Source organism: Littorina saxatilis, linkage group LG10, assembly GCF_037325665.1.
Source record: "Littorina saxatilis isolate snail1 linkage group LG10, US_GU_Lsax_2.0, whole genome shotgun sequence".
Classification (NCBI taxonomy): Eukaryota; Metazoa; Mollusca; class Gastropoda; order Littorinimorpha; family Littorinidae; genus Littorina; species Littorina saxatilis.
In genome coordinates this window covers 18,951,025-18,968,734 of record NC_090254.1, presented here as the reverse complement: position 1 = coordinate 18,968,734, position 17,710 = coordinate 18,951,025, and the positions used below count along the sequence as shown (strand labels likewise).

Here is a 17,710-nt window from a genome sequence, read left to right as displayed (position 1 = left end):
GGAGGGAATCTTAAAATGGAGGTCAACTTACAGAGGTTATGAACAGAGCATCTGAAGAATCAAGGTCTTAAAAAGGAGGAAGTCTTAATTTGGGGGTCTTAAAAAAGGGGTTCCACTGTAGTTGTATGGTGGCAGTGTTAAACTGTTATTCTCAGGCTTAGGTCTTTGGTTCTCATCCCTAGATTCAATGGTTTAGACATGAAGGAGGTCTTCTGGTGAACAATATTTTTTGAAGCCAGGACATTTGGACCTACACATAATTTCAATTCACTTATTATTTATATAATATCAAGGTCCAACCGACCTTTTGTTCTCAGACTGAGGAGAACACTGCAGTTGAAACCTCTTTCAAGTCCTCGCTCCTTTTCACACCTTGCTTTCTCAGATTTGTTGTTCGTTACATCAATAACTGTACTTTAATTTTAAGACCCCTTCCATTGTAAGGCTGCTGCTTTTTGCATGTCTTCAAAGGGTGTTTCACTGTGGTTTTGTTCAGTTTAGCATTTGACAGAATTGCCAATGTTTTTCAACCACTGTTACAGAGATGTTGCACATGTGTTTTTTCTCCATTAATGGCAACATAGCAGTAAACATAATTATCAAGTAAGATTGTATGTACTAATGTAGTGTGCATTGACTTATTTCATCATTCATTAATTTACTTGTTCACTTATCTAGAATACAAAAACAAAAACAAGAAAGGTTATTTATGGGCATTTTCATCATTGACATTTTTTTTTTGTATGTCTGTTTATACTTACACATTTTTACATATAGTCAAGTTTTGACTAAATGTTTTAACATAGAGGGGGAATCGAGACGAGGGGCGTGGTGTATGTGTGTGTGTCTGTGCGTGTGTGTGTGTAGAGCGATTCAGACCAAACTACTGGACCGATCTTTGTGAAATTTTACATGAGAGTTCCTGGGAATGATATCCCCGGACGTTTTTTTATTTTTTTCGATTAATACCTTTGATGACGTCATAGATCCGGCTTTTTGTAAAAGTTGAGGCGGCACTGTCACACCCTCATTTTTCAATCAAATTGATTGAAATTTTGGCGAAGCAATCTTCGATGAAGGCCGGACTTCGGTATTGCATTTCAGCTTGGTGACTTAAAAAAATTAATTAATGACTTTGGTCATTAAAAATCTGAAAATTGTAAAAAAAAAAATTTGTATCAAACGATCCAAATTTACATTCATCTTATTCTTCATCATTTTCTGATTCCAAAATCATATAAATATGTTATATTTGGATTAAAAACAAGCTCTGAAAATTAAAGATATAAAAATTATGATCAAAATTAAATGTTCGAAATCAATTTAAAAACACTTTCATCTTATTCCTTGTTGGTTCCTGATTCCAAAAACATATAGATATGATATGTTTGGATTAAAAACACGCTCAGAAAGTTAAAACGAAGAGAGGTACAGAAAAGCGTGCTATCCTTCTCAGCGCAACTACTACCCCGCTCTTCTTGTCAATTTCACTGCCTTTGCCACGAGCAGTGGACTGACGATGCTACGAGTATACGGTCTTGCTGAAAAATTGCATTGCGTTCAGTTTCATTCTGTGAGTTCGACAGCTTGACTAAATGTTGTATTTTCGCCTTACGTGTATATATATATCTGTTTACTTACTAATTTATTATCTTTCATCAGAATCGACCACTGGGATCTGGAACGGGAGAAGATCGTTCTGCTGACGGCCAACTCCATGCTGGTGGTGAAGTACAACTTCATCACACAACAGCTGCAGGAGTACCGACGTATCATGCTGCACATCATTAAAACCATCCTCGTCGGAGACTTCAAGTACCCCGAACATTCCCTCATGTTGTGAGTCAGCTGCTTGTCAAACAAATAAAAAAACCACTAAACTCTTTCATTCCATACTTTCATAATAACATCACGGAGGAGGCAGTTTGGCGAGATAACTGAGAACGAAAAAATCTAACCTGGTAACTGATGTGTCCACTTTTGTTTAGACTCTTTCAGTTCTGTATCAGGTGTCAAAATCTCTATCCACAGAGTCAGTGTGGATCTAGTACATGTACAGTGGAACCCCTGTTTAAGACCTCCCAATTTAAGACTCCTTCCCTTTTTTAAGACCCTGTGTTTTCAGACTCTTGAAGTATTATACATTATTGATGAGGTTTCAAGGATCAGGGAAACTGAACAATTTCTGTCTTGTTTCAGCGATCGGCAACACGGAGGCGTGCAGATTCGCTGGGGGGAGGACACAGAGTTGTCATTCGGTCAGAAGTGGAATCCCTGGTGTACGGACATCCCGTGGGTGACCCTGGCTCATCACCCCGTCATCTACAACCCCAAGGAGAACGAGACGGCCACCTTCAACGTCGACGACTTCTTCGAGTCCTTGCTGCCAGCCGTCAACAAAGTCAATGAAGCAAAGCACCCCAACCAGAAGGTGAGAGAGAGAGAGGGATGGGAGCGAGAGAGGGATGGGAATTTGGGAGAGAGAGAGAGAGGGATGGGAACGAATATAAACACTTTCATAAATAAAAAAAATAAGTTTTGTCCTTCTCTTGACTAGCTGTTTAAAACAAGTGACGCCAAAATTCCACAACGACAACGATATGACCCCGAGAGTAGAAGAAGAAGTTTGCTTGTTTCTGGGCAGAAAATGACCTCTCAAGGTACATGGTTACATCATCGCATGCATCTAATTGGATCCACCCCATTCTACTTTCAGGTGAAGGTGGTGGAAGGTGAGGTGATGATCGAGAGCTACGCAAGCCTGCCCTCCGTGGTGTACAACCAGAGCGGTCTGGGCTTCTTCCGTGATCGCAACGGGATGTGTTTCTAAGAGGGTGCCGATGGACTGAACACTTTGGTGTCTCTGTCTTTGTGTTGATCTGCAGGGTCATATTGGCATCACAACCAAGAACTCATCACAATTATTTGTAATTGTCAGTGCAACCACAAGAACTGATTTGCACTTTGCTTTCCACCGTGAAAAGCCTTCTAAAAATAAAAAATCCTTGTGATTTTGAAACGGATGTCTGTTTCTTGTAAGCTATTGGTATTGAGGTGGGGAGGGGGGGGGGGGGTGGGAGTGGTACTGGTAGTGACTGTAGCAAAGTGTTGTGTGGCATTTCATTCTTGCTCGAAGTTGATCAGCTTTTAGTGTGATTAGTTGTGATAGAGTTTGAGCATCATTAAGTCCTGTAGAAAATAAATGGCTGCCGTGCACTGCTTGTTCACTAGGAGTGGCGGGTGGAGGAGTTTGGTTATGGGCTAAAACCATGTTACTGTCAGGTCAGTTTAGAGATGAAGAAGACACCACTGTGCTCATTTCTTTGTCACCTCTTGAATGCAAAGATGAGCAACCACAGTGGAACCCCCTTTTAAGACCCCCACAGATCTGAGAAAACAAGGTCTTAAAATGGGGGTACATTTACAGAGGTTATGAACAGAAAGTCAAAGGAAACAGGGTCTGAAAAAAAGAGGAAGTCTTAAATTGGGGGGTCTTAAAAGGGGGGTGCCACTGTATCATTTTTCATGAGCTAAAAATTCCAGGACAAGTACTTGTGTAGATCTGTACTTTCTTTACTTGTATATAGTCTATTGCTACCACGGGCGGGGATATAGCTCAGTTGGTAGCGCGCTGGATTTGTATTCAGTTGGCCGCTGTCAGCGTGAGTTCGATCCCAGGTTCGGCGGAAATTTATTTCAGGGTCAACTTTGTGTGCAGACTCTCTTCGGTGTCCGAACCCTCCCCCCGTGTACACTACATTGGGTGTGCACGTTAAAGATCCCACGATTGACAAAAGGGTCTTTCCTGGCAAAATTGCTTAGGCACAGTTAATAATTGTCTACCTATACCCGTGTGACTTGGAATAATAGGCCGTGAAAGGTAAATCTGCGCCGAAATGGCTGCAATCTACTGGCCGTATAAAATTTCATCTCACACGGCATCACTGCAGAGCGCCTAGAACTGTACCCACGGAATATGCGCAATATAAGCGTCATTGATTGATTGATTTATCACATAGCCTAGTAGGTAAACAAGGTTGTGACTTACTTTCTTATATATTATACCAGCAGAATCTTCCCCCCCTTTCCCAGTCACGATATAACCTTCGTGGTTGAAAACGACGTTAAACACCAAATAAAGAAAGATACCAGCAGAATCACATCTATTTTGTGATTTATCTTTTTTTATGTCTAGTTTCTTTTCTCTCTTCTATTTTGTATAACTTTTTTCTGAAATATGAAAAACATAAAATGAGGCAGTATCAAAAAAAATAATCCCTTAATAAGTTTGGACAGTCATCTTGTCAGTGAAATGATTCTTGTCTGCAGGTAGTTTAAACTTTCCGTTTTCTTGGGCCGTTTATTAATGTATTAATTTATTTATTTGCATTCCTACATCCTTTCAGGTTTTTGTTTGGTGCCATATTTAATCAAGCCTTGAAAGAGTTCAGAATATTTCTAGACCTAAGAATTGGAACATTTGGCTCAAAATGTTTACCTCAAGAAAACAGCAAAGATACAATCAAATAAAGCAGCTAGCAGAATTCATGACATATTTTTTATCCTGGTTTTTTGTTTTGTTTCTGTTATTGTATGCTAATTGTTTGTATCTGTTGTTTAAATTGCCAGTTGTTTGTACTGTTGTGTGTGTTAGTGTAGTCCCCTGTGAGGGCTACAAAGTTACCACAATACCAGGTACCCTCAAGTTTTGGCTCAGTTCTGCTGCTCAAGTCTTGCAATATTGTGTTTTGAAAATTCTGGTTTCCTGAAATAATACTGTGCCGAGTTTGTAGCCTTTCATGACAATTTGATCTGTCTGTTTCGGCAATTATTTACTGATCACTTTCAAATTGTTCTTATATACTGTGATTTTTTCTATGTAATTGGGGTTTGAATGGAATGTATTTTTTATTTCTTTGACCTAATTATTTAATGTGTGTGGTGCTGATTGCGTACTGAGGTGAACCTGCTTGTTTTTGTGGTTTCAGAAAATTCATGAGAATGTCATCGACTGTTCAAAACCATTTTGCGTTTTAAATGAATTTTCTTTACGCTTTTTAAAAGAAAACGTTGACAAACGACACACCTGCAACCATGCAAAAAATAATACATACACTTTCGCCGGCAATTTTACATGCATGCTACGGTGCAAATGCACATAACACATACCTATATACAAGCAGACCTGTACATGAGACTAAGTTACCTATGTACATAATACAGGGTAGAGCCGCCAACAATTCTGTTACCGAAAATCTGTTCTGTTTTGTTCGCCGTAACTTCTCATCCTCAAATAAACTCCCCTTTAACTTGTATTTGCCTCAAACGGCTTTTCAAGAATTTGCTTAAAGCTCGACCTTTTTGTTTTCAACAGGTTCACCGTCTGAAACTGAATTATTAAACCCGGTCTAATTTTGCCCCCAGTTGACAGGCACATACTTGCTTCCTACGCACCTTTCGTCGACAGTGCCTCTCATTGTTTGTTCTGCTAGTAACCTTATATTCATAATGGCGATTTTTTTACCAACCTGTGATAATTTGTCTTGTTCTGAGTGTCGATTTGTGATCTATATCAAGAATGAGAAGAATGCTTTGCAATCATTCTCTTCAGTCTGACGGCTGTGTTACGTATACAAACAAGTATAAAATACTTGTGTGAACTACATGTATTCAGATACTGTCTTTTTTTTAAAAGTCTTCATGTAGAGATCGTCTTTGCACCATTTAGATGCTCGGACTCAAGTCATCTGCTGCGTGCACGAAAATGCTGCAAATTCCAAGCTTAAGTTTTCCTTTAATTGAAAAAAAGGTAAAGAAACAAAGAAACTATTTTGATACTGCAGCTGTAATATCATGCAAAACTGTGATATTCTGCATATTAACCAAAAGATATTGAAATAAAATCCCTGCATGCATAAGGGAATCATTTGCCAGCAAAAGGATATAATGCTGTTGCTACTGCCAACAATGGGGTGTGAATGCATCAAGTATGTATATACTGCAGGTGAAAAACGATACAAGTGTAAATGCTCAGATCCCTCTCACCCTTGTCTATCTGCTAAATGTTTGACTTTGTTTTTGTTTCTGCTATTTCGTGTTTGCTCGTCTTCTGTGAAAAATGCTTTTGTGCTTGTGACTTCTGTACAAACATGCTTTTGTTGATACGATTGATAAATGGTCGGGCAATATTTTTCTCTAGAATTTTTGTTCAGATGATCTTGAAGTGCTTGTACTTGTGTGAAACAAGAGAGGCTGTGCTGTCACGGTCAGTTTACTGGTGGGGTTTCAAGGACCAAATTAAAGCAAGGTTAGCTGCTGTTGGGAACAGAGATGGAGAGGACAGGTAGAGGCAGAGAATACAAGGGAGGAGTTAGTGTATGTAATGTGTAGGGGTGCTAGGGCTACATTTGTCCAAACGTTAAACTGAAAATCAATGAACCATAAAAACACTCAAACCTGAAACCAATTTTTGAATTTTTTCTAACTGGAAATCAGAAAGAAACCAAAAATTAGCACCAGTTTCTATCACAAATACACCATATTTGGGCTATCAAAATAATCCAAACCCCTGTATTTCTGCTAACCCGGGGGAGTATTCATATAGGACTACAGGTAAACCCCCCCCCCCCCCCCCCCCCCCCCCACCTCCACTTTTTACGAAGGCAACAACTGGTAGGAAAAGTAGGCAAATGTGAAACAAATGGAAAGCACTAGAAAAACTCAGTTGCTCAGATTTGGGATCAGATATGAAATGTGCTGCACATTTAGCTGTCAGATAGTTTTAGAAAGTATTCATAGTAGTACATTCATTTCCAAACCACTTTTACTCATTCCCAGGCCTGAACAAAGGTTTTATTCAGTGCAGGTATAAGATTCCCGACCAAAAAGGTGTATGAAAAAAAAATATTGGGTTGCACCGTACTGTGTGGCAATCCGCTTTCCCCAGTGAGAAAGCAGCCCGAACTTCTATGAGCATAGCCTCACAGGACTGTCCGAGAGATACAAAAAAAAAGGAAATTAAAAAACATTGTTAAAAAAATAACAAAAATAAAAAACACTATCTTGGAAGGAAGGTTACAGGCACAGTCCTTACTGTGTAAAAGGATTTGATTCACTATCTCAAATCTTGCTAGGCTTTTACATGGGAGATAAGACCAGCCCTCCACTTGGTCACCTACCACAAATCAACAGCCTGGCTGCTTCCTGCGCAGAGTGGGACTTTTTTTAATGAAACAATTGTATGAGAAGGACTGTGACTGCATGTCTGATTTTACGCCAAGTGTTGTGTGAAAAAATCATGCCTTTGTACATGTACATAAATACATGACCCCCCCGCGGGTTAGGGGGAAAAATTTACCCGATGCTCCCCAGCATGTCGTAAGAGGCGACTAACGGATTCTGTTTCTCCTTTTACCCTTGTTAAGTGTTTCTTGTATAGAATATAGTCAAATTTTGTAAAGATTTTAGTCAAGCAGTATGTAAAAAATGTTAAGTCCTTTGTACTGGAAACTTGCATTCTCCCAGTGAGGTAATATACCGAGAGGCATAAATTCCGCAAACTGAACTTTAAAAAATCACAAAAAATCAACTCAGTGGTGAATGTTTTCAATGTTTGACTATTTTATTTATTGGCCATTTCAGTGTTTATAAACCTTCGCTTTATTGATTTTGAATAAAACATCATGAAATGACAATTTTTCAAAAAAAGTGACTGAGTCCAAGCGCAATGATTTCGGAAAACGTTCAGTGTTCATCACGTTCAATGCTTTGGCCAGCTCTAAGCATCCCAATCGCTTGCTGTCTCTCTCCTTCATCAAGTCGTGGCATGATTGCGATATCTGATACAGCCAAACAGCCAGTTGCATTTTATAGGGCCATACATTATCTTTTTTACGTTATTGTCTCCCGTTCAGCCCATTGTCTTCATTAGCACAGTGGGCTGTGGCAGCAATACTGCAAAGCGTACGCTGACAGCGTGAAACATTTGCTCCGACACTCAAGATGTCAACTACAAATTACAGGTTCAATCTGATTTTCGTTTGAGAGCAAAATCGTTCAATGCACTATTTGCAGAATTTATGCCTTTCAGTATATATTGTACTACGTTGCAAGCCCCTGGAGCAAATTTTTGATTAGTGCTTTTGTGAACAAGAAACAATTGACAAGTGGCTCTATCCCATCTCCTCCCTTTCCCCGTCGCGATATAACCTTCGTGGTTGAAAACGACGTTAAACACCAAATAAAGAAATAAATCAAGAATAAATACATGCACACATTATGATTGAACAGTTAGAGATGGCACGCACATGCCTCCCTCTTCCACATGTGTCACATTTTTCTCCAGCACACAGGAAAGCAAGCGCACATTATTAGATCAGGAATTTAAGAACGATTTTCTGAATTAAAAAGGAGTATGTAAGAAATGTTAAGTCCTTTGTACTGGAAACTTGCATTCTCCCAGTAAGGTCATATATTGTACTACGTTGCAAGCCCCTGGAGCAATTTTTTGATTAGTGCTTTTGTGAACAAGAAACAATTAACAAGTGGCTCTATCCCATCTCCCCCCTTTCCCCGTCGCGATATAACCTTGAATGGTTGAAAACGACGTTAAACACCAAATAAAGAAAGAAAGAATTAAAAAGGAGAAATATTAGCACATTCTGGACATGCTACAGCAGGCTGAATCCCAAGTCAATTTTTCATGGTTTTACAAAATGCTCAGCTTTCATCAGAGAAATTATGAATGTCAGAAAACTGACACAGAAATTTATTTTATGATTATGTGTTTGTTAATGATGAGGAATTAGTGATTTAGTGGTGCCCTGTTTGTACAACAGATCTTCTAAGTCATTTGTACATCATTGCACGTTGTGCACATTTCCATTTTAATTATGCAAATTCCTTCATACTTACAATTTTCTAGATTGTCTCAATCTTAACCATTGATATGAGAGGTTTCGTGTCGAATTCAGAAACAAACTTAATCAGATTTGACTTTTGTAGCCTTTAATTTTGTAAGGGCTGTTAGTCATTCCATACGTTTTAATGGTGTACTTTTTAACCTCATTTTGAAATCATGTACGTTTGATTGTACTTACTTACTTACTGCCTTTCACGCCTGGTGGCGTGTAGGGCAGCGACGTTTGATTGTGGTTTGTTGCAATTCCACGCATCCGTAATTTTATCTTGGGTCATGTGCTAGAGTGCTTTGTTTTGTCAAGAACACAAGTTCAAAATAAATGAACTTAACCTCTGTCAGATCAGTGTTGCATGGTTTATGCTTTTCATTGCTGTGGAGACTAAGAAAGAGTGTGAGAGTTTTTATTATTTTATAATTTGTTTACACTCACACACGCACTGAATCATATATGAGACGAACCAGTGGAAATAAGACATACACAAGGTTGGTGGAAAATACATGTTGCTGTTATAATTCAAGATACATTAGTCAGTCGGTCATGAATACATTTAGCCTATTACATGTCCTTCACATTCTTCCTGTGAGGGAAAAAACAAGCATTTTCAGTAAAAAAATCTAAAGTGTAAATTTACAAGAAAAAGGCAGAAACAACTAATGAGCTGCAACAAAACTTATTAAGTAAAAATTAAATAAATGCAAACCAACGAAGGAACTACATTCAACCACTAACTTCAATAATAATAACCCAGATATTTTCACAAATATTTACACAATGTGGACAGACTCCGCTATTCTAGCCCAATGACAATGTACAGAATGTTAATGCATGTATTCAGTACAGTTACAAATGAGCAATCCAATACCCAGGTTATATAAACAATGAAAACTCTGTGATAAAAACACTCATATTCAACAAACCATGCGCATTTCTTTCTGAAATGTCACGGAATGCAAGATATGTAAATCAGAAAAGCACCAGGCAAAATGCCTCTAAAAAAAAAACTTAGAAGAGAAGAGAAAAAAAGTAAAGTAAAGTAAAGAAAGGGAAATCAGCGTTGTGAACATCAAATTTCACTGCGAGATTTGGGCAAAGATTCATTTGAAACACATCTGCAATCATCCATCTTAAGGCAAAATAGTGATGCATAGCTGTTACTGCAGAGAACCAGAGAATGTTAGCTTAATGTGTGAAACAATAACACGACAGTATGTAAATATCACAGACAATACACAGGTACACACAATAAATGCATATTTACATTCACCTTCAAAATGCTTTGTTAGTGTTACAAGTACGTTGAGAATGGAATGATGTTGAAAAGCACTCACAGCAGCTATGCAACCTGCCCACCCTTCTCAGCAAAATAATCTGTCACATTACATGAAAGTTCTGTGAATAAAACTTAAAAATGATGATTCTTCTTCTTCTTCTTCTTCGTTCATGGGCTTAGACTACCACGTTCACTCATGCTTTTAGCACGAGTGGATTTGTACATGTATGACCGTTTTTATCCCGCCATTCAGGCAGCATACGCCGATTTCGGGGGACTTAAAAATGATGAGGAAGGAACAAAACCGCATTTTCCCTTTCACAGTTGGTCACATCACGAGATGCCCCTCCCCCACCCCCCACCCCAGGTTATGGTCATTCAAAAGTACTTATCTACTTGATGAGTTCATAGATGAGTACATATGTATCATATAAAAGAGAGCTTGCTTACTCTCTCTTTTTCTCTCTACCTAGGTTCACAGCATAGTTTGAAGCCAAAAATCCGTGGTTTTAGCAAGTCTGTTGCAGCGAAAACTATGCTTTGTTATCTAAAGGAAAGCACTATTGGCTAACTTGATACACTAAGAAAACTAGCTTTAGGTTTTACCTCTAGTGAAACATTTCTGTTTTGTATTTTCTTCAGTTCAACAAACAAGTTTAGCAATAACAATGACCATGACTTTTACCATGAAAGATGATGATGGCTTGATAAATACCCAATTCTTTGTTCTGCTTTGGCAGTGTTTATGTTGCTCACAGATACATGTACACAGGATTCTGTTGCTACTCTACGCTAAACATCCACATCAGACAACCACGTTACAATTGCACATTTTCACATTTCATAATAGTTCTGAGCATTTCTAACAAAACAGGGAAGGATATTTAGTAAAGTAATGCTTTCCAGTTTGTGTAGCTGACGATTCATTTCATCGTGCAACAACTACTTTTAAGTCAGTCCTTACCACACATACACTTTACTGTACATCGACCTGCAGTAAATGTCCAAGTATATATGTGAAATTCCCAATCATTTCCACAATTTCAGCAACAGTAATTGCCTAAGACAGTAAAGTTTCCCAGAAGAGCACTCTCTCTAGATAGTCAGTGGACTCGGGAAAGTATACTCTATCTTCCTCTTTCTCTCGTTATCCATACAGTGCTCACAAGAAAGGGAGCCTTAATATCTGCATGTACTTGTACTACTGTCTTCCTCTTTCTCTCGTTATCCATACAGTGCTCACAAGAAAGGGAGCCTTAACATCTGCATGTACTTGTACTACTGTCTTCCTCTTTCTCTCACTATCCATACAGTGCTAACAAGAAAGGGAGCCTTAACATCTGCAAGTACTTGTACTACTGTCCTCTTTCTCTCGTTATCCATACAGTGCTCACAAGAAAGGGAGCTTTAACATCTGCATTTGTTAACACTGGAGTCCTTGTCACACTTGTCCAGTTCTTGTGTCTGTACACAACTATTCATTGTACTGGTTCAAGTGGCTGCAGCAGGGGCTGAGACACTGTTGGTGAGGTTGTTGGTGGTGATGGTGGTGTGTGCGGTGCTGTCGTTGCCGTCGCCTGGTGTCGTCAGGAAGCAGACGCACATCTGATCACGGCCCAACAGCAGCAAGGAACCTCCGTCTGGCTGCCACTGCAATGCCATCACTTGGAATGATGCTGTGGAACAAAAGTGAAATAAAGGTTATAAAAAATGTTTAATTTGCTGTGATTAAAGAACAATCGTAAAGTTGACACATTCAAAATCACATGGAAATATCAAAATGCGTTGTTGACAGCTACTTTTTATTTGCAAAAATTGGGTACCGTAGTTGAAGCATTCCTCATCTAATAGTTTGTGGCTTGCAGGCATTTTCAACGGATAACCAATACACAAACTTCGAAGAAAAGTGAGAGTAAAAACCCACCACAGTTATTCAAATGTTTTTAAAATAAATTTCGACAGCAGCGAAAGAATGAGATTACCTCCCCTGCTTCACTGAACATGAAAACCATTCATTAATTCACAACATACTCTCTACAAAACAGAAAACGAATCAAGCTAAAACTGGCCATAATACTCCTTTCTAGATCTTGGAAAAAGTGAATCCTCTGTGCTAACTGCAATAGCAGAGTGGTATATTGATTATACTGTGCAAAAGTCACCCAAGCAGTTATGCAGTAACTCGGCCGCGCTTGGTGGGTTAAGAATGGAGATCTTTCTGATCTCTCAGGTCAACTTATGGGCAGACCAGCTAGTGCCTTATCCCCCTTCGTGTGTACACGCAAGCACAAGACCAAGTATGCACAGAAAAGATCCTGTAATCCATGTCAGAGTTTGGTGTGTTATAGAAACACGAAAATACCAAGCAAGCATCCCCCGAAAGCGGCATATGGCTGCCTAAATGACAGGGTAAAAAAGGTAATACACATAAAAGCCGTGTGAGTTTCAGCCCATGAACGAAGAAGAAGACCAGGCTCCCAAAAATGGCCAGACACACAGCTGGACAAAGACACAAATACACAGAGATAGTAGCAAACCTTCTGCTGGGACGTCGACACAAAGACTGCCTTCGGGCGACCACATGTACAGCTTGTTGGTTCCTGTACACAGCGCCAAGCGAGGCTTCTGTGGGTCCCATTGGACACCTGTTGTAAACAGAGTGAATAAATAAATTAATAAGTACATATTTTCCAAGACACGGTAAAACGGCTCAAAGAGTCGAAACTCTCATTCTGTCTCCCTCTCTTCTACATTTTCGATAAATTTAATTCTGAATCATACTGATTCTTTTCTAACAAGAAGTCTAGTGTTTTGAAAAAAAAGCAACGTGTAATTAGACTGATTAAACGGATGTCGGCTCAAGATGATCCAAGCTCTCACATGATATTATTATCTCCCTTTAGTTATCAGAAGGGCTGATATGCACGAGAAAAATACCGACCAAGTGGGAGCCAGTCACGGGTCAGATTGTTTAAAAACACAAACAAAGCTCAATTTCTTCTTTACGTTCGTGAGGAAATCCCTTTACAGGGCAACGATCCTCATTTCAACCAATCTGACCCCACGGCTGGCTCACACTGGGTTGGTAACTATCTGACCCCATGGCTGGCTCACACTGGGTTGGTAACTATCTGACCCCATGGCTGGCTCACACTGGGTTGGTAACTATCTGACCCCATGGCTGGCTCACACTGGGTTGGTAACTATCTGACCCCACGGCTGGCTCACACTGGGTTGGTAACTATCTGACCCCACGGCTGGCTCACACTGGGTTGGTAACTATCTGACCCCATGGCTGGCTCACACTGGGTTGGTAACTATCTGACCCCACGGCTGGCTCACACTGGGTTGGTAACTATCTGACCCCACGGCTGGTTCACACTGGGTTGGTAACTATCTGACCCCACAGCTGGCTCACACTGGGTTGGTAACTATCTGACCCCACGGCTGGCTCACACTGGGTTGGTAACTATCTGACCCCACGGCTGGCTCACACTGGGTTGGTAACTATCTGACCCCATGGCTGGCTCACACTGGGTTGGTAACTATCTGACCCCATGGCTGGCTCACACTGGGTTGGTAACTATCTGACCCCACGGCTGGCTCACCCTGGGTTGGTGACTATCTGACCCCATGGCTGGCTCACACTGGGTTGGTAACTATCTGACCCCACGGCTGGCTCACACTGGGTTGGTAACTATCTGACCCCACGGCTGGCTCACACTGGGTTGGTAACTTTCTCTAGCACATCAGCCCTGGCTTCTGTTTCATCAGAGGGTGGGAAAACCAATTTTGACATTTCTCTTTCTTTCATTGTTATGATTTTGAGTATATACTAGCCTGGTTTATAATTATATTTCACTTCTTTTGTCTCTCTTGCTGATACACAGGGCACGCCAATGTAATTGTGTATTTCCCTCATGGTTTCAAAGTGTTTCAAAACAGATTATTGAATTGACGTTTTTGAGAAATAACTCGTGTCAGGATTTTCGGCAGTCTGGAGGAGTAGGAGCCGCTGAAACTGCAGACACATTTCACAACATCTGGAACACTCTCCACACCACTGACAGGCTGTATTCCGCGATCAAGACAAACAACGAACAACCAACTCCGCTGATAATCCTGACAGTGTTATTTTCGAAAATCGTCTATTAACAAAAAAACAAACACACACAGTGCTTAGCTATACTGACTTACACTTGATATTGGAGGCTTGAATCAGAACAGCACACTGAGTCAGACGCCGCACATCCCAAATCCACAGCACTGTTGGCATGTTGTCTAAAAAAGAATGAAATAATACAAATTATGAAAATATACACAAATATTTTGTGGATTAGAAAGCACCTGAATAAGCTCTATGACAAAACGAAGAGATTTCATTTTACAGAACTGCACGATGAAAACACGACCCGATAAGCATGTGCATTACAATAAACTGCAATGAACACTAAGAAGAGTGACAGCTATTTTTTACTTTCAGGAGAACTTTCCCTTGAACTCGTAACATTATTCTCATACCATTAACAAATGAATCAAGTAAAGACAACATTTTTTTCTTGTTTCTGTCTTAATCCTTTTATTTGGGGTAATCCTTTTATTTGGGGCGGGGATGTAGCTCAGTCGGTAGTGCGCTGGATTTGTATCCAGTTGGCCGCTGTCAGCGTGAGTTCGTCCCCACGTTCGGCAAGAGATTTATTTCTCAGAGTCAACTTTGTGTGCAGACTCTCCTCGGTGTCCGAACACCCCCGTGTGTACACGCAAGCACAAGACCAAGTGCGCACGAAAAAGATCTTGTAATCCATGTCAGAGTTCGGTGGGTTATAGAAACACGAAAATACCCAGCATGCTTCCTCCGAAAGCGGCGTATGGCTGCCTAAATGGCGGGGTAAAAACGGTCATACACGTAAAAGCCATGGGAGTTTCAGCCCATGAACGAACAAACAAAATCCTTTTATTTTAAGCGAACACATAAAACTTTGACATGTGTCTTCTATAACCTGGACCGATACAAAGACAACTCTTGCAAAAAAGACGACAAAAAAAAACCCTTGCTTACCATTTTTGGTGTACATGTATTTGCAGTCTGCAGAGAAAGCCACCATGCTGACCCCAACTTTAGGGTTGGCTTTGTTCATGGCTGGCTTGGACACTGGAATGGTGGCTGGACATGTCTCTATCTCATCTGTAAAACACAAATAAGATGCTGTAAGGAATGAATATGCATCTGTTTGTGTGTTTTTGCGTGTGTGTTTTTGCGTGTGTGTTTTTGCGTGTGTATTTTTGTGTGTGTATGTGTTGTGTGTGTGTGTGTGTGTGTGTGTGTGTGTGTGTGTGTGTGGTTGTGTGAGTGTGTGTGTGCGCTTTGGCTTGTGGATGTTTTTATGTGCGTGTGTGTGTGTGTTTGTTTTCATGCTTGTGTGCGTGCGTGTGTGTGTGTGTGTGTGTGTGTGTGTGTGTGTGTATGTGTGTGTGTGTGTGTGTGTGTGTGTGTGTGTGTGTGTGTGTGTGTGTGTGTGCATGCATGCTTGTGGGCGTTTTTATGTGCGTGGGTGCGAGCTTGCATGACAGAAGGTGGATGCTATGCACTAAGAAATGAAGCTGAAAGATTAAACCTTTAAAGAACCAGGCATGGGAATTCCAAAATAGAAAAAACTCTGAAAATAGACCGAGGTACAGGGGCAGAGCGAATTTGAGCATTTTAGACCAATATTTTGATAGTTCTTGTGTAAGCAAATAATGGATAGAGAGACAATAGTATATATAATTTAATTCACCTTTTTGTTTGCCGCGGACAATTTTTTATTTTCGCTGAAACGTAATTTCCTTTTTGCAGAAATCCACGATTTCGCGGACAATTCCCATGCCTGAGAACTTTCCTTAGCAATCCTTCTTTTCACTGTTTGTCTCATACAAAGGCCTGCTTCTACTATTAGAATCAAACATACATGATAGAGTCATACAAAGTTATGAAAGGAAATGAAGTAATCAATACTGTACTTACATTTGCTCTGTCCTACGAACAGGGTGGCAGCAGGGGCAGTTAGCTCTGGTGCGTTGGATGTGGAAGTTTTTGTCTGGGTCTCTCGATATACCACCTTAACAAATAAATTTGAAAAATGTCAATCCAAATTACAAAGACAGTCATTTCCAGTGTAAAACTAAAAGGACAACATTTATATGTGGTGTAAAGATTAATCGGTATTCAATTTTGGATTCAATGATTTTGATGGCTAAATACACTATTTTTGGGGAAAAATTACAAGGGAGAGAACCTACTGTCCCAGCCTTTGAAAATTACGTGAAAAATTGGTTTGAGGCAGAAAAATATCAACGCAAAATAGATGGACGTTATATACTGTTCGTGTCAGAGTGGAAGCAATATAGCCACTTTTTTCACTGAGGACATTTTTATTTTTTTATTATCCAAGTTGGAAGGTTTTCTTTTCGCCTGTTGTCTTTCTTCTTTGGTGGGTTTTTTTTGGTTCAAGGTAAAAGCACATTGCAACTCAAGTAATATTTTAGGGAGATATAGAAAAATGTTTGTTGTTGTTATTTTCTTTTTTTGTCTTGTTTTTTGTTTTTGCTTTTGTGGTTATTTGTTCGTCGTTTGTCTTTTACTGTAAAATGTATCCACAGGCGCTTTTGTTACTTCTTTTCGCCATACTTTGTTTAGTCTATGGTTCATCTTTTTATGCTTGTCTGTATTACTGGTATGGAATTCACACACACACACACACACACACACACACACACACACACACACACACACACACACACACACACACACACACACACACACACACACAAAAGGACAACATTGATGAGGAGTTTTATTTCCAAACCAAAGTGAAATAACCAGCTTTCTCAAGGAAAAACACACAATAAAAGCATGAGGATAACCCACCTAACAAATGCTTGAAAAGATCAAGAGAGATTTAGATTGAGAGATAAGCATTTGTGAAAATATACTGGCTAGCCCATACTTGAAACAGCATCACCATGGCGATCTGTAGTAGAGTACGCTATGAGCATCACACATTTCAACTCTCTCTTTGATATTCTCCCTTTCTTAATTTCTTCTCTCCCTACCTTCCTCTCACTTAAACCAGTCAGTAAAAAACAAAAAAATCAACAACACAAAAACAATCATTTTTACCTCCCCCCCCCAACTCTCCTTCCATATACCTACCCTGTTTAAAACAGATGAGTTTAAGTTTTCAAGACTTACAAGTTTGTTTCCTTCCACTGTTGAGGGGTGAGACAGTGTGCATATGGTCTTCCATGTGATATGGTTCAGGATTCGAACCTGAAACAATGGCAAGAACAAACCGAACAATGTTAATAATCTCTTTCATGACGAGAGAGGAAAAAAACCCACACATCTAAAATCAAATCAAACTATTTCAGAAGAAGGGGATGAGAATACACCTTACGAAAAAAACATAAGTACATGTTTTTTCTTCTGCATTCGCTGTTTCAGCACTTATTTACATCTGCATGCTCTTCATTCCTGCCA

At 39.8% G+C, this 17,710-nt stretch overlaps 2 protein-coding genes across 2 annotated transcripts; one reads left to right on the top strand and one right to left on the bottom strand.

The window, feature by feature from the left end:
- Window positions 1-15: 15 nt before the first annotated feature.
- Window positions 16-9,258, top strand: LOC138977796 (tumor protein p63-regulated gene 1-like protein). Its single transcript, XM_070350401.1, has 4 exons — window positions 16-35; window positions 1,663-1,839; window positions 2,200-2,431; window positions 2,717-9,258. Exons 1-4 carry the CDS (start codon window positions 16-18, stop codon window positions 2,828-2,830), a joined length of 543 nt encoding a protein of 180 aa, XP_070206502.1. The 3' UTR covers window positions 2,831-9,258.
- Window positions 9,259-9,404: 146 nt separating this feature from the next.
- Window positions 9,405-17,522, bottom strand: LOC138978356 (WD repeat-containing protein WRAP73-like). Its single transcript, XM_070351081.1, has 6 exons — window positions 17,423-17,522; window positions 16,196-16,289; window positions 15,251-15,376; window positions 14,389-14,472; window positions 12,729-12,836; window positions 9,405-11,867 (listed from the first exon to the last, which is right to left on the bottom strand). The coding sequence occupies exons 3-6, from the start codon at window positions 15,327-15,329 to the stop codon at window positions 11,683-11,685; spliced, it is 456 nt and encodes a 151-aa protein (XP_070207182.1). The 5' UTR covers window positions 15,330-15,376; window positions 16,196-16,289; window positions 17,423-17,522; the 3' UTR covers window positions 9,405-11,682.
- Window positions 17,523-17,710: the final 188 nt, after the last annotated feature.